Source organism: Astyanax mexicanus, chromosome 15, assembly GCF_023375975.1.
Source record: "Astyanax mexicanus isolate ESR-SI-001 chromosome 15, AstMex3_surface, whole genome shotgun sequence".
In the NCBI taxonomy this organism is placed as follows: domain Eukaryota; kingdom Metazoa; phylum Chordata; class Actinopteri; order Characiformes; family Acestrorhamphidae; genus Astyanax; species Astyanax mexicanus.
Window position 1 is genome coordinate 10,253,718 of NC_064422.1, and position 22,920 is coordinate 10,276,637.

A 22,920-nucleotide genomic window follows, 5' to 3' on the forward strand; every position below is an offset into this window, starting at 1 on the left:
AAAACTATGTTCAAATTAGGTAAATAATAGGGTAATTTAGGTAAAAACAAGAACATTTTCTATTGCACTTTAGTGTCGTTTTATTCCAGTAGCAGTAAGTTTTACACAATATCTGCACCAATACGCAAAATAGTATATTTACAATACACTTCGTGCATTAAAAATTATGTTTAAAAAAACCCATACTTGAATATTCTTATGTTTGCGGAAGTCATCACTCAAAAAAAATAAATTACTCAAAAGCACAACCTAATGCTTTTTTATATTTAAATATAGTATAATTACAATTAAAATATACTTAAATATACGTAAGCTGTTCCAAAATAGTACATATATACTATATATATTTATAAGTATAAATTACTTTTCTTTTACAAGAAGTGTATGAAACAGCATATTAGTGGCGTATAAAACATATTTAACATGAAACCGCTAAAACTTTGTATTTATTTTGCTAGTTAAAGAAATATTGAATCAGTTTTGAATAATAATACTAATATTTTATTGTTCACAATAACAAAAAAACAATAATATGTATAATAGGCACAATTTCTACGCTACACATATAAAATAAAACAATTGAAATATACGCAAACTGTTCCAAAATAGTACATATATACTATATATATTTATATGTATAAAATATACTTCAATGCCATTTTCTTTTACAAGAGGTGTATGAAACAGCATATTAGTGGCATATGAAACAGCTAAATCTATGTATTTATTTTGCTAGTTAAAGAAATGTAGAATCAGTTTTCAATAATAATACTAATAATTTTATTGTTCAAAATAACTAAAAACAATAATGTGTATAATAGGCACAATTTCTACGCTACAAATCTAAAATAAAACAAAGCTGAACGCACTAAGAAACGCCATGATGTTTTATCAAAAAAAAAAAAACCTCATTCAGCTGCATTCAGTATTATCTGGGTTTATATAAAAATAATTAAAAGCAGGAAGCCACTGTAAACTCTTAACCACTCTATAGGTAAAGGACAAATGAGAAATACATGACATTTGTGCCATTAAATTAGTTTAATCTGTATTGCATGGATATTTATTGTTATCATATTTGCTGTAATTTTCACAGTTAAATCACTGATGAATTTTAAGTTATCTGTCTTTATATATTCAGTACATTTTTCTAAACCAATGTAGAAAGAAAAAAAGCAAATTTTGTTTTTGAATATTCTTTTAATTGTAGCAGAGAAGCAGGATTCAGTCCAACCAATGCATACAGCGACCAGCAGGGTACAGACTGCAGCAGTGTGGTATTCGTGGTGATGGACAGGTATTGATAAATTATAGCTGCTGATTAATAAATCTGCGATGTTATCACTCTGCCGTTGAGAGGCTGAACTCCTCTGAAGTTGTTGGTGTTCAGAGGATCGTCTTTCGTATTGACGTATGTGGTCGTGCTGAAGAGGCTGATCTGGTGGAAGAAGGAATAAAGATCAAAATCGGTTGTATAAGAAAAGTGCATTTACATATATTTTTTAAAAGTATACTTAACATGTAAACGTAAAAAAATTAAATACGTACCTAAATACAGACTAAATGTACTATTTTGAAACAACTTACGAGAACTTAAGTATATTTCAGTTGTAATTAAGCTATATTTAAATACAACATAGAAGCATTAGGTTGTAATGTAGATTTAAGTATGTTTTTTTTTCTAAATATAATTTTTAATACACTTGAAATATGTATGAAACCCCATATTTTAAATATGCTTACAGTAAAAATATAATACATTTAATGAGTATTACAACTGTATCACTATTATATTTTATATTGGGAATTTACTAAGAATTGATGTTAAATATATTTACATTATGTACAAATATACTCCTTGCTCCTGTCTTTTGTAAGTAGCACACTTCTAGTGTACATCGTTGGGTATAAAAATATATTTTAATATATTATAATAGATTTTTTTATTTGACATTTAAATGTTTTTTTTAACACAATCTTATAATATACTTATGTCATTTACCAAAGTATATTTGGAAGTAAGTATTTTAGAACTATATTAAATTACATTAAACTAAGTGTAGTCTATTTATTTAACATATACACTATATTTTTCTTTTTTAAATGTATCATATTTGATTAAAGCATAATATTAATGCACTTTTTAAATATATTTTAAGTATACAAATCTTATATCTTATAATCTTATATATATATATATATATATATATATATATATATATATATATATATATATATATATATTTAATATAAAAAAAAAAAAAAAATATATATATATATATATATATATATATATATATATATATTATTTTATTTATTTTTATTTTAGGCGTCTAATTAGACTTACCAAGTCTTGGCTGATTTTGATGGGCTCTTTGAAGACGGTCCACACCACAGTCTCATTACAGGGGGGCGTGGTCAGGGAGCCGAGGTAACGGTAATATTTAGTCCTGTCCACCCCTTGAAGAAGACTGTCCATAGTGAGTTCGTGCATGATGTCCAACACATCACCTAAACCAATCAGAGGGTTGTTATTAAAGTGAAGTGTAGGTTCACAAGAAGCAGCAGGAAATCAGAGATCAGACTGACGGATAGATTAGACAGTTCTGACCACACTGTAGGTGTTTCAGGAGTGAATGTTACTGTTAAGCTATTGCTTGTATTTAGGTCCAGTTTCCCACACATGGGTTGAGCCTGGTCTTATTCTAAATTGCAGAGCCAGTGAGGAGATTGCAATATTTTGCAGTCTTTTACAAGCTTTGTGTAGTAAATCTCTGTAAACCTTAACAGATTATCAAATTAAACATTCTAGGTAAACTTTCTTCTGTAACATTCTGCCTTTTCTCTCAAAATTAAATGTATTTTACTATTTGGAATCAATCAGATTAAAAACAGAATGAAATCTGAGCACCATCACTGAACTTCAATTTGAAACTCAGTGATGTTTGCTAGCTCTGCTGATACTCATTGTATTGAGCTCATTGGATAATGAACTCTTGAGAGGTGTATCCAGTTTGTTGTGTTAATTGTATTTATTCTGCTTCCTCCACAAGACATTTTAATTTTATTTTTACTATTGTACAAATACATATGCATGAGCAACTGAACAGAACATTTCTTAACAGTTTCTAAACATTTCTAAACAGCTTTCATGACCATCTGATCAAAAGGTCCCTCTCCACTTAAAACATGTTAAAGTGAATATGTATAAAAGATCATATTCTTCATATATGTTTCTGAAATTGCTGTCACAACCACTGAGGGGGCTTTATAAATGAATAAGTAAAATGTGTGTTCTCAGAAAAAAAAATAAAGCTTTACCTTTGTCAGGAATACGTGACAAGTAGGAGGTCAGATTATTCCAGCTTGCCGGCTTGCCACGATCATTGGTTGCCTGAAAATAAAAAAAATCTAAATTAAAGTGATAGGATAAAGAAAGATAAAATCAGTGTATGGGTCAATCTTCACATGGCCGTGGAAGGAGGATGGTGGCAGGGTGACAGACAAGACTACAGCTACCATAGCTATATTCCTACACCACTACAGTTCCCACAATGCCCACAATGCAAAATCCAACAGCTTATCTGTAACAGATTTGTAAAAAGAATGTATTTAACATAATAATTATGAGCAGTATCATACCATATCATGTGATTGCGTGCACTGAACCGTGATCCATGTACTGTGAAGGTTCAGTACAAATGCATGTACATGCAGAACATCACCCTTGAAAAAGGTGAGTAGGCTTGTTTAAAGAAAACCAACAAAAGCCCTATCCGAATGGGATTAGTTTCTCAGGGGGTCATTTTCTCTTTTATGGGGGGGGGGGGTCCTTTGTGATTTATTTTTTCGTGCGTATTTTTCTCATAAAACGTCCTCTGAGAAAATTACAGGCTGAATTATCTACTGTTTTTCTCTGAACTCCGTGCTTCTCCGGTAATTTTAGTCCCATCCGGTAATTTTAGTCCCGTTCCAGCTAGTGGAAATGGAGGAGCTACTGAATGCCGCAATGTCATGTGACCGAGAAAAAGCCTAAAAACTCTCTGGTCCTCCTGTTTTTTTTAATTGTAGTCCAGATGCAGGAGTTTTATCACTGATTAGAAGTGTGAAATATTTAAAAAAAGACTTACTTCGATGAAGAAAGCAAGAACTGCCAGACCCATTGAGTGCTTGAGAGCAGTCCTAGCATTCGGGTAAATGGATCTGACATTTACAATGTGCAGCTGAGAAAGGAAACAGTAGAAAAAAGACATAGTAGTGACGTTAATTAATGATTTAAATTGATGTTGACATTAATTTAAGTGTTTTAAGTATTTTTACCCCTTTTTTTTTACCTCCATGGGATATTGTTTTCCATTCACAGTGTGCTCTGATCCAGGTTTAGAGCTGCCGTTGCCCCAGTGGAGGTGGAACTGTTGGGTCCTGTAGAGGCCTGGAAGACCCCCTCCAGAAACACTCATCTTCCTGTCATCCAGGAGAACTTTCACTGCAGTGGAAAAGCATTTTACTCACCTCTAACTGAGTAGAGCAGGTAAGAATATGGTAAAATGTTGCTGTGGTTCTTTAGGACCAGATTACATTACTTCATACTTCATTCAATATAAAGTATTGTGTTTTTATTATAATTACAAATATAAAACCAACATAAAAATATTATTAATGTGACTACAATTTAATAAAAATAAAGGGGCATTAAACCTCAGATTTTTGCTGACCCCACCCTCAGCTCAAATTTGAAAAAGGGTAAAAAATGGTAGGATTAGTTTAAGGGGGGTACTGGGTGATGTATGGGTTTAGAGGCGGGGCAGGTGGGAGAGCTGATTGGCTGAAACATAGAACCATCATCCTCGCCTATAGTTAAACGTGACCGTGCACGGCAGAGATGGAAATTACCACAATAAAAGTGTTTTTTTAAAGGTTAGAGAATGTTTATAAAAATTTTAGACAGGACTGATATGTTTTATTACTTCAGAGGAACGTCATAAAGATTTTGAGTTTGTAAAACAGAAGTCACAAATGTACTGAAACTTGTAACTGCGTTTGGTCCAGGCGTTTTTTGGGCCTTTTGGCGTTCCATAGTCAAAATTCGCAACTGCAGCTGGAGCTTCGCACAGCAGCAGAGAAGATGAATGAGAGGATTTTTATCTCCACAGTGAAAAACACCCACTGTCACATTTACAACCTCACAAATTCCATGTGATTTTTGGTCTGACCCAGCTTAAGCCATTTGAGCAGTACTGATTCACACATTCAAGAGATTGGATTTACAAATTAAAAAATATATATTTATATATAATTAAAATATTTTTTTCACATTTGTACATTTGAATTATTATTAATATTACTTTCTGTTTCAAGTTTGCACATTCCAGTTAATTTGTGGATTTGGATTTTCGTGCATGCAGTTGTTTAAACGCAGTTACAAGTTTCAGTACATTTGTGACTTCTGTTTTACAAACTCAAAATCTTTATGACCCTTTTTTGACTCCATATTAAACTGCTAAGTCAAGATTCATTCAAGTAGCTTGAATAATTCCCATTAGCTAGGGTTATTAGTATTGTAGCATCACTGGGGGTGGAATACTGATTCCAAGACATAATCCTGTTTGGTAACTTTATTTTTTACAAGGAGAGAGACAAAATACGAGTGGTTGGCTGGACCTGAAGAGCTTAAATGGGAAAAATAAAGGGAAATAATGAGGATGTTCTAAAATTTTTGACAAATATTGTATGAGCTCTTCTTTAAATGAGATAAGAGACAGCTTGAATCTTGTAGATCTTCCTCCTGATGTCACCAGTGTGTGGATTTACAGGTGGACAGCTGGGATTAGGGTACCTTGTGGAATTAGCAGGTTACCTGTCTTGCCGCGAGCGTTCACTATCTGCAGGACTGAGGAACTGTCACCAAACCCAGTGAAGGTGAAGGCAGTCAGGCTGGGATCTGCCTGAACATCAGCGGTGATGATATTAACAGGAGACTGACGGGCGCCGCTGCAGTGTTCAGGCACTAAAGCAGCCCATGTGGTGTAATCTGAAAAAAAATATATATATATATATTTTACATGTATAGACTGGATGATCCTTATGGAGTGAGTTCAAACACACAGTCTTATATTACAGCTGAAAAAAGCTATAAAAAGAGCACTTACTGCAGGTTGGCAGGTGATAGCACCAACCTGAAAAAATTTAAATAACTTAAAAAAACACCATATTCCTATATTTACGGTCAGTATTAATTGTGTAAAAAACGACACTGAGAACAGCAGAATTGGAAAACCATAATCTTACCAGCTGCAGAGCCGTTACTCACAACAGTGGGAAGCAGACAGACTGCAAGAAGTGTGATTAGCTGAGCTTTCATCTGGAAAAAATATATATATCTAAACTGACTTTTATTTAGAATAAGAAGATATAAAAATTATTGATGACATTTTATCTTAAAAATCATTCAACAACCAAAAAACTGAGTAGATTTAATTTTCTTTAATGTAATTGCACAACTAAAATATAATAGAAATGTAAAAAATGACGAAATTATTTTTTATTTAATATAATTACACAACCAAAAACATAAATTGTATTTGGAATATTTAGACTAAAACTAAAAATATGACTAGATTGAATATCAGAAACACATTTAACATATGACTAAAGGTAACTTAATCTAAAAAAATGAGAAATCTAAACTTATTTCAAGATGGGATTTGAGCTAGAATTTAAAATATTTAAAATAATAAAATATGACCAGATTAAAATTTGATCTGATATAATTATACACCTAAAATATGAGTTGGATTTTATCTGGTATACTTTAACAACTAAATATATGTCTATGAATATATGTGATTGAACTAAACATATATTAATTAAAAAAAATATATGAAACTAAAAATAATACTAGATGGGATTTAAGATGGAAAACTCTAGCAACTAAACTCTGGAAAAAATAGACAACCAAACATATGAAGATTTAATTTTATTTGATTTTCATTCAACAATTTAATACATGACTAGATTAAATTTAATATGGAATAAAATAGAAAATTAAAACATTAAAAAAAAATTAAATAAAGACAATTAACAACATGCCTGGTTAGATTTTTTTTCGTAGAAATATAATAAATGGGACTAGAAAAGAGCTGGACAGTTAATTAATTAGGTCTAAAGCTGCTGATAATAAAAGTGTATAAAAAAAGATAAATGTGTATTAATAGTAGAAAGTGTCTTTACCTTTCAGCAGGATGTTCTCTGGTCTGTAGGTGAGGGAAATGATGTTAATGGTACTTTTCCCTACTTTAAATCTCTTTTCCTCGTGGGCTGTGGGTGTGTCTCAGACTCTGAGGTCCAGTGTAATTTTATGTCATCAAACCACCACAGGACTCATCAGCCTACACCAATCCATATGATCTCTGTGTGAGAAAAAACACTCTGTCTTATATAATCCCAAATGTGAAAGCACTGGGACAGTATAAAGATGCTCTTTGAGTATTATTTAATTGTGGACAGTATAAACCTGAGATATATTCCACATTTTATCTGATCGACTTAATTTAATTTGGTAAAATACATCCAGTCCTGCCTAAAGCACAAGGCATAAACACATTCGAAACAAAGTTGTAAAAGTAAAATATTTAGAAAAAACTCTACCCAATAGAAAAATACTATGAGTGAAATTAAAACCTAGGCTAAAACTTCTAACAGTTAGCACTAATCTAACTTAAGAAGGGAGAAGCTGATGGAAGCATAATGGGAAAGCTCATGAGGTGAGTGGGTGCTAAAGGCTAAAAGCTAACCTAGCTGACAGGTTACAATTACCTAAAGACCGCTGTTCAACAGAACCACAACAGAACCAAAACAGAACTGTGAGACGGGCCAATTTCCAAAACCCCAAACTCTTTGGGCTTTTTCACTCAAAAAAAAAATTCGAAGCTAATTTTAAACGGGTGCATCTCAAAAAGTTAGAATACCATTTAAAAATTACTTTATTTCAGTAATTCAGTTCAAAATGTGAAACTCATATATTATATAGATGTACTACACACAAGAATGATCTATTTTAAACCTTTCAGACACTGCGTCCATTACAATGGACATTTATTCCATCTGAATAGATGAATATGAACCAGCCAATGAAACAGTAGCTTAACCCCACACACTGCACAGGAAAACAACAGCAACTCAAGCATTAGGGCATGGTAGCACTAGAACCAACAAGGCAAATTAAGACAAGCTCATTTTTACTCATTTTATGTGATTCAGGACCAAAAAAATAACATTTTTAGGAATTGTTTGTGAAATCAAATCTCAAATGCAAATCTTAAACACTGCTTACAATGCAATAGGCATTAAAAAAGCAATTAAATTTCTTAGTTAATTGTATTTTACATAGGTTTTATATTCAAATATTAGAGTCTTGTTTTGAGTGGATTACAGACAAAAAATAAAGTTAATATATTTTTCCATAGCTAGAGCATAATTGCGTTGATTATGATTTGGCTTATTGGATTATGATTGGTTGATGATTGTGGTTTACAGCCAATTAAACCCCAAAAGTCAGTGTCTCAGAAAATTAGAATATTATATAAGACCAGCTGGTATTTTTTGCAATATGGGCAGTGTGCCAAGTCCTGCTGGAAAATGAAATCCTCATCTCCATAAAAGTTGTCAGTAGCAGAGGGAAGCATGAAGTGCTGTAAGATTTTGTGGGAAAACAAAACTGCACTGACTTTAGACTTGATAATAAAACACAGTGGATCAACACCAGCAGATGACATGTCTCTCCAAATCATCACTGATTGTGGAAACTTCACACTAGACCTCGAGCAGTTTGGACTGTGTGTCTCTCCACTCTTCCTCCAGACTCTGCTCCCTTGATTTCCTTGGATTTTGTGTTTAGACTGGTTCAGTGGCTGAACTGCACTTAGCAGGGCATTATTACACATGTTGTAAAGTAACATATGACCTTGTAAAGACTGTTATTAGTGTAAAAATATCTTTATTTTAAAATGTTTCTAACTGTTGTCTGTCTGGATTGCATAGTGTAGTTTTTTTTTCTTCTTCACAAATAACAGCTCAAACGGCATTTATTCATACTAGTGATTATTACAACACACACAATTTCAGTTTGTCCTGTTAATGCAGCACAATGTCCTGCTATTCTCTTTTTTTATAGAAACAACTGTTTACAATAGTAAGAAAACATGGCATATATAATAAATACATATCACCAAACATTTTACTCTTTTTGTACATCAGTAAATTATTTAATACAGATACATTGCACATAAAAAGCACATTCTCCCTGAGTTTGAATTCATCATCTGAACCTTCATTACAAAAATAACCTTCAGTGGCTTCATTATCTCTTCATACAACATGATGATCATTTTGTATTAAGTATTGGTCCAGTTAGTGGATCCTCTATTTGGTGAAGACGTAGGTCTAGACTAGACACTCATTCCTCAATAGAAGCAAAATTCTGTCCAATCACTGCACACTACAACCAGCTCAGTAGAGAGTAGAGCAGCAGTGCAGCGGTGGTGGTGGTGCTGATGGACAGGGTGTGGTAGGGTGTGGTTGCTGATGAACGCTGGGTTGTTATCACTCTGGTGTTCAGGGGCTGGACTCCCCTGTAGGTGTTGGTCATCAGTGGGTGGTTTGTTGTATTGATGTACACGGTGGTGCTGAAGAGGTTGATCTGGTGGTGGAGAGAATAAATAATCAGTAATCTGTAGACCATCATTTAAAATGTAATTAATCAGATAAGACATATTTGGTGTATTAATTTGCTTCTTTAGTTTTTAAAACAAGGGCAGTGTTTCTCAATTCAGGTCCCGGGGGCACCCTGTCCTGCACATTTTTGTAGTATCCCTTAGTGCTGGGCGATATGGAAAAACTTATATATCACAATATGGAATTTTTTTATTTCATGATAACGATATATATATATATATATATATATATATATATATATATATATATATATATATATATATATATATATATATATATATATATATATATATATCATGATATACCACATTTAAGTATTTTTTCAGTTATTCTATTCGAAAAATATGACAAAATAATATCATTGCTTACTTTTTTCAAACTTTATTTCAAAGTGACATTAAACCCAACTTTCACAAATGAGAATTACTACCTTTTAGTGCAGCAATATATATGTATCAAATGAAAACAGATGAATGAGTTAGATGCAGTAGCTATTTTTTCAAAAGAACAATGCGTCTCCATTGTTCAGCTCTCATGAGTTTAATAACGTAAAGCATGTCGCAAACCGACAAAATAACGTAAAGCATTATGAAGCTTTTTTTGTGAAGATTACTTTATTATCACTTATATAAACCGAGTTTATGCAAAGTGACCACGCCAATACATTTCATCGTAGCCTACTTTATATATTGGCATGAATAATTGATGAAATTACTGTAGAAACGATAGGGACACTTTTCTATCGTCCCCACAATATTTATCGTCATATCGCACAGCACTAGTATCCTGCTATTACCACACTGAACAAAAGAACTGATTTAACTGACTGATAAGTTGAATCAGGTGTGTTGGAAGAAGGAAAAGCAATAAATGTGAAGGGCAGCAAGCTTTCAGAAACAGGATAAATCAGCGATTCTCAACCGGGGGGTCGGGACCCAAAAGTGGGTCACAGACACATATAATTAATGCTCATCTGATTTTGTACTCGTATTTTATATTGGGGAAAAAAGAGTCAGAGAGAGTTTCTTACTAATGTACTCTAATGTACAGAGAAGTTTTGATATTTAATTTATAATATTGTAGTAATTTTTATACATGCAGTTGTCATGTTCCTCCTCAGTGTCTTTAAAATGCTCATAAATTCTCTTTGCATGCATATGTATGTTTAAATGGGTTTTTGAAGGCTATTTTTCAAAAAATACATTTTGTTTGGTTTGTACTATATAAAAAGGAGTCGTGACTTAATGACTATGAGAAAATCTGCGACACCAGTTGCAACACCTGGGGGATTAGGGATTGTGAACTACAGCTACAAGTCACTAAAATGGCTTATAAAAAGCCAGGCCAAGTCCCATTCCTCCTTCTCAAACGTCTGGTCCAAGGCTGCTTGATACACCTGCTTAGCCCCTCAGGTGTTAAAAAAAAAAGAGCCTACATCAGCAGCCAGAGTCAGAGAGAGCACAATTGGCCTTGCACACTCTAGGGGGGCTGATAGAAATCACTCCCAGTGTAATGATAGTCTGCACGGGTGTCTTTTAGCTGATGCATCGTGTAATTGGGATTCCAAGCGCGTTTTAACTAAATCTAAAGCACCATTACACATGGAAGTATGAAGCTATCTCACAGTGCTCATTGTGAGGTGGAGACGAGTCCATCAGCTGTGCTCTGTTTAGTCCCTGCAGTAGGTTCAACTTTGACCACACATGCGCTACCACAGTAAGCAATATGCTTAAAAATAGGAAAAATATATAGTGGCATTAAGTACTGCATAAAGTGCACTTTAGTGTTTTTTTTTTTTCCAGTATGTGCATCAATATGCAAAGTAAGACATTTACAATATACTTCAAGTGTATTAAAAAAGGTTTTAAAAATCACATACTTAAATCTACTTAAGTTTGCAGAAGTCGTACGAAAAAGGCCCTTTTATGTTGCTTTTATGTTGTGTTAAAATATAGCTTAATTACAACTGAAATATACTTAACTTGCCAAAAGTTATAGTTAATTTAGTATGTATTTTATTAAGTATACATTTTAATTTTAAAAAGTATGTACTTTTCCATGTTAAGTATACGTTTAAAAATATATACTTAACACACTTTTCTTATACAAGTGTCAGCTGTGCATTAAAGTATGAGAATTAATTTTCACTGACACTTGTGAGTGTCTAAACTCGCTATATTTTTCAAGAGTAAATGACTGATTTAGGGGGACTACAAATACTACCATTATAATGCAGTCATAGTGAGTCATGTGAGGTCATTGCATAGTTAAACTACTTAAACATATTGCCAAGTCATTTGAGTTTCAGGCCCATGCTTTATAGAAAACATGACTGTTAGCAACAGTAGCCACTTAGCTCGGCTGCAAAATTACATTTTTGAGATTGAGATAATCTGGTCAATCCAAATGTAGTCAATCACACAAAATATCAACATTAATCTATAAAACAAATCTCTGTCTCTGTCTGTAGGTCTCACTAGACTTACCAAGTCTTGGCTGACTTTGATGGGCTCTTTGAAGACGGTCCACACCACAGCTTCATTGCAGGAGGGCGTGGTCAGGGAGCCGAGGTAGCGATAATATTTAGTCCTGTCCACCCCTTGAAGAAGACTGTCCATAGTGAACTGGTACATGATGTCCACCGTGTCACCTAAAAACAAACCACAGGGTTGTTTTAACTCTCATTCATTTTAATCCATGGTATAATTGCTGAAGTTTGGGCAGATTTAGAATTCAGTAATCATCACAAAACTCCACGAGATCAAAAACATATTCAGACTATAGCATATTGTCGCTGTCCAATGAAAAACACTTATCTCAAACAACAACTTTACAGGAGAGATAAAAAACTTCTTAACCTGTAAAAAGAGTTTATTTCAGGTCATTTTGAAGAGTTTCTATTGGTCCATTCATCAGGAAATTTGGGCACAGTGTAAGGGATAATTTGTCAGTTCAAATTATGTAGTAAACTAAAAATCGACAAAAATGAAGATAAGTGTTTTTCACTGGACAGCGACGATATTAACTACGCGTGTGAAAATGGCATAAAAGTAGGTTGTTACCAGTTTATAGTTGTTTTATCATTTAACTTTGGGGTACAGTATCCCACATAAATTGACCTTTATCTTGTATTAAATTGCAGTGCTTATATACAGTTCTAGAAAAGAATAAGAGCGCACTTAAAAATAATGAGTTTCTTTGATTTTACCAAATTGAAAACCTCTGGAATATAATCAAGAGGAAGATGGATGATCACAAGCCATCAAACCAAACTGAACTGCTTAAATTTGTGCACCAGAAGTGAAGCAGCATAAAGTTATCCAAAAGCAGTGTGTAAGACTGGTGGAGGAGAACATGATGCCAAAATGCATGAAAAGTGTGATTAAAATCCAGGATTATTCCACCCAATATTAATTTCTCTTAAAACTTTATAAATATGAACTTATTTTCTTTGCACCTTTTTTTTATTTCAGCAATTTTTAATTTTCTGTAAATAAATGCTCTAAATGACAATATTTTTATTTGGTATTTGGGAGAAATGTTGCCTGTAGTTTATAGAATAAAACAACAATGTTCATTTTACTTAAACATAAACCTATAAATAGCAAAATCAGAGAAACTGATTCAGAAACTGAAGTGGACTTTTAATTTTTTCCAGAGCTGTATATATTATTTTTTTTATATTGGTGGGTCTGAGATATCTTCATGAGCAATCATTAATCAATCAATAAATTAATTAATGTGTGTGTGTTTTTATACTAACTCAGTGTGCTGCACAGTAACTGGAGCTGTACCTTTGTTAGGAATGCTCGACAGGTAGGACGTCAGGTTCTTCCAGCTCTCTGGATAACCAGTGTCATTGGTTGCCTGAAAATAGACAGAAATAATGAACATTAATTAATAACTCGGCTCACTTCTGAATAGTTTCAAAATTACACGACACCACCGCACAGTTATTTCAGCATTTACTGTTCTGATCCTTCTGAACAGGTGTATCTTCATTACACTCACGCAGTAATTAGGAAGGTGGAGGAAGTATAGTGAGAATAGTGAGGGGAGTGTTTTCTTGTCACACTTTTAATGTGTTAATACCAGTCATCAGTCATCACTTAAATGCCACAGATATGATCACGCCACAGCGTGAGACTGGGTTGCTTCCAGAGGTCACCACATCTTAATTCAGTAGAACAGCTTTAGGATGTGGTAGAACTGGAGATGTAACGTTATAAAAAGTGCCATCCCTGCCAGTTTCATGTCAGCTCAACAGTAACAGCTACACCCACGCATAAATATTAGCACTGTCAGTGAAGCACACAGGCTTTAAAGCCTTTAAAGCTTATCAGATTAAATTCCATTAACGTACACAACGTAAATCACCCTGAAGCCAAAAGCAGCTCAGCTTCATTCACTTTCATTTTCTCTTTCTGGATCAAGAATTAGGGGCCGGCTTGATTACTCACTTAATATAATGCAGATCTGCTGCTTTTCTCCTGGCTGAAATCTATTATTCTGTTATTTTTGGTGTGCTGTACACTGTTTAAACATATGTATAAATTTTACAAGCTAACAAGTCATTTCCTAGTGAAATGTTTCTGTGGAAAGAATATATATATATATATTTTTATATATTTTTAATAACGCATAAAGTTGAGGATAATCGGGACACCAAAAGTATGCACTACATGATAGGGGTGGGCAATATGGCCCTAAAATAATATCACGATATTTCATGGTATTATCGCGATAACGATACTCTTAGCGATATGAATTTTTTTTTTAAATACACTACTGTAACAAAACAAAACTTACATTTTATTATTGTTTACTATATGATATTGCACACCTCTAACTGAGATATTAAAAAAATCAAGAATTTTTGCAGATTTGTAACAGAACTCCAAATATCTTCAAATTTCCAGGATTAAAGTAAAATAAATGATATTGGACAGATATAATCTCTGGTTTCTAGAAGATATATAATAGGAAATGAGACATTTTGATTTTTTCTTTTGCTTAAAACATCAAAAAGTAGAACCCTGATGTGATAATGGCACGATATATATTTCAGGGTATAATATCTTTCACGATATTCAAAAATTTGTTGATGTTGATGATATTATCGCATACGATACGATATGGCACACCCCTGCTACATGATTGTGTCTCCAGATTCAGCTTTTAAAGAACATTTTATTTATTTGCCTTAAAGAGGCACTAAAGACTAAACCATATTTTTTTCCATTAATAGCTGAAATGTGTTCATTTTAAGTTGTAAAACATACCAGTCCTGCTTAAATCTTTTATAAACCTTTCCTAACCTTTAAAAAAAACACTTTTTTATTTTGGTAATTTCCTCCTCTGCAGCGCCCTCTCAGGTTCAGCTGTGTACTGCTATATAGGCAGACGCATCACAATATGCAAATCAGTCAATTAATCAATAACACCGCCCCCCTGCTGACATCCAACCATCTGCATCTCACTACCGCTATCAGAGGCACACTGCTGCTACTGCAGCTCAGCCAATCAGCTTTCCCCTCTGCTATACTACAAAACTGTGGGCAATCTAAGGCTACGTTCACATTACCAAGCTAAAGTGACCCAAATCTGATTTTTTGCTTAATGTGGCTCAGATCTGTTTTTTTTTTTTAATGGCTTATTTCAAATCAGATTTGAGTCACTTTCATATGTGGTCCTAAATCAGATATGTATCCAATCCATAGACATGCATAGACAGCATCAAAGTGAACAATCAAATCTGAATTTATGCGTCTTTATGATTTTACGCTGCTTGATGAATTTTCTCTCTTGTACCCACACTGCATCTCTTAGTGTAGCTGTGCAGCTATAGCTGCAAAAAAACAGCAAAAGCAAACCACCTGTCTTTTTTTTAACCCTCCTCGACCTGAGCATGAACTTCAGACCAGCTGTTTACTCTCCAGCAAAAGATGCTCTTAAATATGAGTTTTTGGTGAAGAAGGATACGTTTGGGTTGTTGGTGAAGAAGGATATGTTTATACACATATAATTTTTACATTTATTGTCCTTTTTATCTTCCTAGCTAATCAATTTATCTAGCTTCTTTCTTTGTTCACCATACGTTATTAATTAAAACACTGATTCAGCTTTATATTTAGTTTTCCCCCATCAAGACACATTGCCAGAGGGAGGTTTTCTAGTCTTCACAATGAAAAATGTTACAATTGAGACAACAAAAACTACTTACTTCAATGAAGAAACCAAGAACAGCCAATCCTGTTGAGTCCCCGAGAGCGACACTTATGTTTGGGTGGGTGGACTTCATGTTAACTATGTGCAGCTGAGAAAGAGAGAGAAGCAAAGATATTAGAAAAGAACATGAGTTAAATCGATTTTTTTTGCATTTTTTCCAGTGTTTTTTATTGTTCGCATTTTTTATTTACCTCCATGGGATATTGTTTGCCATTCACAGTGTGCTCTGATCCAGGTGCAGAGCTGCCGTTGCCCCAGTGAAGGTGCATCTGCTGGGTCTTGTATACGCCTGGAAGACCCCCTCCAGACACACTCATCTTACTGTCGTCCAGACCTACCTTCACTGTGGAGGCAAAGCATTCAACAATCAGTGTCTAATTTTCCTTAAAGAGCCACTAAAGCCTAAACATATTTTTCCATTAATTGCTAAAATGTGGTCCTCTGAAGTGATGAAACACAACAATCTTTTTATATTTTATAAACACTTCCAAACCTTTAAAAAACACTTTTATTGTGGTGAAAAATACCTTCCTTTGTTGAATAGCCCACCTCCGCTCTCCCACAGCTTTCTGAGAGACAGGATTTTGTGCATTTTGCCTAAACAGGCTTTAGAATAACTTTTTTCACTGTTATTCAGGCTCAAAGTAGCTCCAAAACGAGCCATTTAGAGCTTTAAAACTGCACAAAAAGTTTATTAAAAGCCACTGTTTACTATATATATTTACATTATAGTGTGGGTAAATCTACGGGCTGCACCATCTTAAATTTAAGTCACAATAAGTCAACCGCTGAGCATAAAATACGAATAGTAAATCATTTGGAGCAATGTTTATTTAATTTGTTGTTGGTTCTTTGCATTCTAATATCGACAGTTATCGCTAGATATTTTCAGCAACAGCTGAAATTCATTTCAGCATGCCTCTCCAAGGAATTCATTTTGCAGTCTGCTCAACTACCCTACCTATTCGTTCATGCTCAATGGTTGACTTATTGGGACTTAAATTTAAAAAGGTGGCATCCAGAGATTTACCCACGCTATGGGATGTAAACAGTGGCTTTTAATAAATTTCTTGTGCAGTTTTAAATTTCTAAATGCCTTGTTTTAAAGGTCAGGGCTCTCCAGATTCTAGAGATTCTGAAGTGTAGAGCTACTTAAAGCCTGAATAACAGTGGAAAAAGTGATTTATCTGAAGGGGCAAAATATGCCCCATATCACTTATTCTAAAGTGCACAGAATACTGGATGTCAGAAAGCAGCAGGAGAAGAGAGGATAGCTATTCAACAAATATAAGTACTTTTTATCATGTTTTAATAAATACTGTAGACCCAAAGTCAATTTTACACTGGAGTTCTCCTTTAAACCTCCATATAGCCATAAACAGTGTAACAAGGCCAGAGCCTCTGAATGTGAACAGAAAGTAGAGCTCTGTATACTCTGTAATTTACACTAGAGGTGGGCGGATGGATCCAAAAATCGATAATATCGATACCAACAGTGGTATTGGTATTGAGCAATACTCGTGTAAAAAGATCAAAACTCAAGCTTTTTTCTCTCTCTCTTTTTTTTTTTTTTTAGGACTAGTGTCTCAGTGGTGCCAAACAGCCAACAGGAATGGAGAGAGACACCACCTGAGTATTTCTTTTTTTAGTATATTTTTTTTACACATATTTAAGAAAAAATAGAATTGCACTGAAAGGAAGAAAATTCCTTCTTTTTTCATTGTTTTTTCCTAAGAACAATTCTATTTGAAAAAAGAAACAAAGAAAGAAAAAAATAGAAAATAATCTAGTGAGGGGATGTTTTTTTTTGTATAGTGGCTGCTCCTTTTGTACCTCAAAAAATATTTTTTTTTTCTAATGTTAAGGCAAACTTTGTTTAGTTGCTGTTCCATTGTTTCTAAACAAAAATGTTAATTGTGATAAAGTATTTTGTTATTTCGTTGTCTCGTACAATGTTTAGCAAAATTTTATCCTAGGTCTTTAGGATCCTTTGGATCAATGAAGCTTAATATATTAAAAAAGTATCGGTATCGGTATTAATATCGACAATACTGACCCTGCATTTACTTGGTATCGGATCGATACCAAAATTCCCTGTATCACCCACCTCTAATTTACACTACTACCCCGATCTGCACTCAAATAATCATTGACACAGTAGTTCAGTTAATACTCCCTACACCATGTTTGACAGTGTAGTACAGACTACTGTTGATACTGAAGATTCTAGCCAACCCTATTGGTTTCCCTATGGTTGAAAAAGCATCACTAAAATGCACTTTAGAGGCAAATTTTAGATTGTGTGCCTGTCCTTCTTGCAATAAAATATGATTATAAGCTCTCTATAAATTTAATTAACCATAAATAGCCTCCTGTAAATAACAGTAACTGCAGAAATCCTCACCTGATTTTCCGTCTGCGTTTTGAATCTGCAGGACTGTGGAATTATCATCAAACCCAGTGAAGTTGAAGGCAGTCAGGCTGGCGTCCTCCTGGACATCAGTGGTCACAATATTAACAGGAGACTGCTGGGTGCCGTTACAGTGTTCCACCACTGTGTGTGACCATGTGGTGTAATCTGAAAAAATGAGATAAAAATCAGAGCGATGCACAAAAAACCCACAGGTCTCATATTAAATCAGCTGAAAAAAACCTTAAGAAGCAAAAAATCAACACTTACTGCAGGTGTGCAGATGGTAGCACCAATCTGAAAAACATCACATGCATACATTCATTAAAATCATTTTACATGTAAAATCATGCAAAAATAAATAAAATAACCAACCAGTAAGAATATTAGATAGTAAAAATAACTCACCTGCTGAAGAGCCTTCACTCATAACAGTGGGAAGCAGACACACTGCAAGAAGTGTGAAGAACTGGGCTTTCATCTAAAAAAAAAAAACAAATTTGATTGGGTGAAAATCCATCAGGAACAATAAAAAAGTAAAAATAAAAAAACATGCAAAGTAATTTAATCTGGATTCATAAGTCAATTAAAAGTCTTAGTAAAAACTATGCTAATTATGATCATGATCTATTATTAACAATTTAACAGTAAACTTAGTAACATAATTATAATTAACTTACAATACATTTAAAATATGTCAAGATATAGTTTGATAAATCATTTTAAATCAAATTTTAATTTACAAAATAAGACAGTTAAAACAATAGAAGTAAAAAGTAATTATGTCGTTTTATGTTGTATGACTAGAAATAGAATAGAATAATTAATCATTTTATTTGGAACAAAAAAGTCAAAATAAAACATGCAAAGTAATTTTATTAAGTCAATTAAAATATTAGCCTGAGTAATTTTATTTTAAAACAAACAAACAAACAAATAAAAAAACTATTACAGTTATGACAAACTATATTTTTATAACTTAATACACATTAAAAATGTAATTATAATTATAATTAATTTTACAATAAATTAAAAATGTGACAAGATAAGCTTTAATCTGGATAGTTTAGGCAATAATTAAAAGCACAAATAGAAATACTTTTAATATACTGAAATATTAAAACACACAAGTCAACAATTTAACTGTAAACTTATTAACATTTAATTATAATTAACTTATAATACATTTAAAATATGTCAAGATATAGTATGATAAGTAATTTTTAAAACTAAGCTAAAAATATTAATTTACAAAATAAGACAGTTTAAAACATTAGAAGTAAAAAGTAATTTTGTTGTTTTATGTGGTATAATAAAACAATTTAAAAAACATGACTAGAAATAATTTTATCTGCAAACACATGAAAGTTACAAATAGAATTAATAATAATTTTATTTGGAATAAAAGTGCATGATGAGAGAAAAATAATACATGCAAAAAATAAGAAGAAGAATGTCTAACTAAAAGTTTATGTGTACAAAATACAACAAAAAAAGGGTTTAGACAAATATATGACGAGTTGAGCTTTAACTAAAAAAGTAGTAAAGTTTTGAAGCTGTAAAATAGGTTTGTAATGCAGTGAAGAGAGATTAGAACTGAGGAGTGGATGATGAAGATGATCTTACCTTTAAGCTGTGATGTTCTCAGGTCTGCAGGTGAGAAGAACACTGTTAAAGGCTCTTCAGCTGCTTTAATACACCTCAGAGACGGGGGGTGTGTCACTGACTCTGCAGGACTGTGGAATTTTAATCAGATAGCCCTGATCTGCCCCTGCCCACATCAGTCCATATGATCACTGAGGAACAGGAACGCTACAAGCGGTCAGGAGAATTCCTGTAATATTTTACATAACATTACATAACACATATAGCAGACTTACAAATACTTACATAAAGCCACTTACAAATATTGATGTACATTAGCAATAGAGGACCATAGAAGTTCAGGACAAAACATTTTATTAACAAGGCTTAAAGGAGACCAAGGAGGAATAGTGAAATAGTGAAGGAAATAAAGTTAGAAATAGTTAGTTAGTTAGTTAGTTAGATGAATTGTGTGTATAACTGTAGATGCTGCATAGATAGGGGCCTGGAAACAAGGAGTACCCACCCTGACGGAAGGTGGAAAGACTTCCTGTCTGATAGTTGTATCTTTATTTATCTTATCTTTATTTTTTTTTATTTATTTTTTTTTTTCTAATGTTTTACCATTTTCTCCCCAATTTACAAGGCCAATTACCCAACCCACTCTTTAGGACTCCCCCTATCACTAATAATGCCCCAACACACCAGGACGGTGAAGACTAACACACACGTCCTCCGATACATGTGAAGTCAGCCACCGCTTCTTTTCGAGCTGCTGCTTATGCAGCTTTAACAACGCTCGGAGGAAAGCGCAGCGACTCGGTTCTGATACATCAGCTCACAGACGCCCTGTGCTACGGACATCACCCTAGGAGTGATGTGTGGAAAGAGTGCCATCTACCCACCAGGAGGGAGCAGGGCCAATTTTGCTCCCTCACCCGCTTCTTTATTTTTAGAAAGAAAAAATGTAGTGTACTTAAAAAACACATGTAATACCCCTTGTAAAAGAAAGTGCATTTAAATCTATTTTAAAAGTATACTTAACATGAACAAGTACATGCATTTAAATTAATACATACTTAAATACATACTTAATGTACAATTTTGGAACAACTTATGGCAACCTAAGTATATTTCATGTTCATATTACATTGTAATTAATCTATATTCAAATACAACATAAAATTAAGTTGTGATTTTGAGTGGGGTTTTTTTCATATAACTTATACGTAAACATAAGTAGATTTAAGTGTGTTTTTAAAACATATTTTTTAATACACTTTAATTATATTGTAAAAAAAAAAAACTAAAATGCACTTTAAGCAGTATTTAATGCCACTATATAGATATTTTCTATTCTACAACACAACATTTCCTTAAAAGCATATTGCTTAAAAATGCATTTTATGGAAATGCAGAGAAAGTATATTTAATGTGTATTTTCATAAATACATGAAATAGAAAAAAAATACTTTTATTATTCTTTACCTAATTTAAAACATACTTTTAATGCTCTTAAGTATACGTCCTTTTCACAAGGGTCATGAAATTGGCTGCCATATTTTTGTCTGTTTATTTGTTTTAAGTGATTCAGGTTGAGATTAGAGAGCGAAAAAGAAACAAGTGTGTTCACCTGACCCCGCCACCGAAACTCACACACACACTCTCACACACCCAGTTTGTATTAAGTAAGCTTTCTTTTTTGAATTTGACCAGTGAAAACAAGCGCAGAATATCTCCTGCCAAAACTGTAACCTGTAATCTAACCTGCCTAACCAACCTAGTGATGAAACTGCTTTAAAACTTGTAATTTATCACATTAAATTGTGCTGCGTATCACATTTGATCGCATTCTGTGCTGTTAGATATGATTAATTACGATTCGTAATTTTGCGCGGCCCACTGTGGTAAATCTCATGTTGTGCCGCCCATAATTATATAACTGTGATGAATCACATCTTCCAATATGTCAGCCAATATGATTCAACACGCCCATGCCATTTATGATAACTAATAACAGTTCATCTTGTTTTATGCAATCACAATGAATCATTCCTTAGTAACTAATCCTTTTCCTTCTTTAGTAACGTTTGTGTACTGTGTATATCCGCTGCTGGATGTCCTAAATTTCTATCTATCTATCTATCTATCTATCTATCTATCTATCTATCTATCTATCTATCTATCTATCTATCTATCTATCTATCTATCTATCTATCTATCTATCTATCTATCTATCTATCTATCTATCTATCTATCTATCTATCTATCTATCTATCTATCTATCTATCTATCTATCTATCTATCTATCTATCTATCTATCTATCTATCTAATCATGTTGAATAACATTTTGTGCAGTTAATCATGCATGATTAGATTTGTGTGGTTTGTTTCAATAAATCACATTCAGTGAAGATGATCATGAATAATCACATTCTCCGCCTTTTGACACAATAGCAAAAATCTAATTTTGTGAAGGTAATCACAATCGCCGTGCACTTGATCACAGTTATTGACAATGATCTTTGCAAATGATTAGATGTGTGACCTTTTGTGCGGTTGATTAGGATTAATCACATTTTGTGTGGTTGCTCATTATTACTGATATTTTGTGCAGTTGGCTGTGATTAATCACACTTTCTGTGCAGTTGACTGTGATCTATCACATTTGATGCAGTCAATCACAATCACATTCATGCTTGTGTGAAATTAATCGTGTTTAATCAGTAGTGTGTACAGCCTGTTGTGATCAGTCATGTTTTGTGCAGATCACTGTAATCAATTACATACTGTGCAGTTGATCACAATTAGTCACATTGTTTTATGTGTACAGCTCTGGAAAAAACATAAGAGAGCACTTAAAAATGATGAGTTTCTTTGATTTTACCAAATTGAAAACCTCTAGAATATAATCAAGAGGAAGATGGATGATCACAAACCATCAAACCAAACCAAGCTGAACTGC

The 22,920-nt window shown here is 33.3% G+C and overlaps 2 protein-coding genes across 2 annotated transcripts; both read right to left on the reverse strand.

Moving 5' to 3' along the window:
- Positions 1 to 1,108: 1,108 nt before the first annotated feature.
- LOC111192383 (carbonic anhydrase 4-like) lies at positions 1,109 to 7,269 on the reverse strand. Its single transcript, XM_022669252.2, has 9 exons — positions 7,231 to 7,269; positions 6,289 to 6,361; positions 6,150 to 6,176; positions 5,858 to 6,031; positions 4,335 to 4,486; positions 4,131 to 4,223; positions 3,322 to 3,394; positions 2,348 to 2,511; positions 1,109 to 1,438 (listed from the first exon to the last, which is right to left on the reverse strand). The coding sequence occupies exons 2-9, from the start codon at positions 6,359 to 6,361 to the stop codon at positions 1,322 to 1,324; spliced, it is 873 nt and encodes a 290-aa protein (XP_022524973.2). The 5' UTR covers positions 7,231 to 7,269; the 3' UTR covers positions 1,109 to 1,321.
- Positions 7,270 to 8,899: 1,630 nt separating this feature from the next.
- Positions 8,900 to 20,071, reverse strand: LOC103031189 (carbonic anhydrase 4). Its single transcript, XM_022669253.2, has 9 exons — positions 19,997 to 20,071; positions 18,779 to 18,851; positions 18,641 to 18,667; positions 18,365 to 18,538; positions 16,152 to 16,303; positions 15,956 to 16,048; positions 13,527 to 13,599; positions 12,219 to 12,382; positions 8,900 to 9,697 (listed from the first exon to the last, which is right to left on the reverse strand). Exons 2-9 carry the CDS (start codon positions 18,849 to 18,851, stop codon positions 9,497 to 9,499), a joined length of 957 nt encoding a protein of 318 aa, XP_022524974.2. The 5' UTR covers positions 19,997 to 20,071; the 3' UTR covers positions 8,900 to 9,496.
- Between the last annotated feature and the right edge of the window lie 2,849 nt (positions 20,072 to 22,920).

Coding starts and splice junctions, on each gene's coding strand:
- LOC111192383 (XM_022669252.2), bottom strand. CDS start 6,361: ATGAAAGCTCAGCTAATCACACTTCTTGCAGTCTGTCTGCTTCCCACT. Junction 6,177..6,288: donor GAGTAACGGCTCTGCAGCTG/GTAAGATTATGG, acceptor AAATTTTTTCAG/GTTGGTGCTATCACCTGCCA. Junction 6,032..6,149: donor CTATCACCTGCCAACCTGCA/GTAAGTGCTCTT, acceptor ATTTTTTTTCAG/ATTACACCACATGGGCTGCT.
- LOC103031189 (XM_022669253.2), bottom strand. CDS start 18,851: ATGAAAGCCCAGTTCTTCACACTTCTTGCAGTGTGTCTGCTTCCCACT. Junction 18,668..18,778: donor GAGTGAAGGCTCTTCAGCAG/GTGAGTTATTTT, acceptor GATGTTTTTCAG/ATTGGTGCTACCATCTGCAC. Junction 16,304..18,364: donor AAACGCAGACGGAAAATCAG/GTGAGGATTTCT, acceptor TTGCCTCCACAG/TGAAGGTAGGTCTGGACGAC.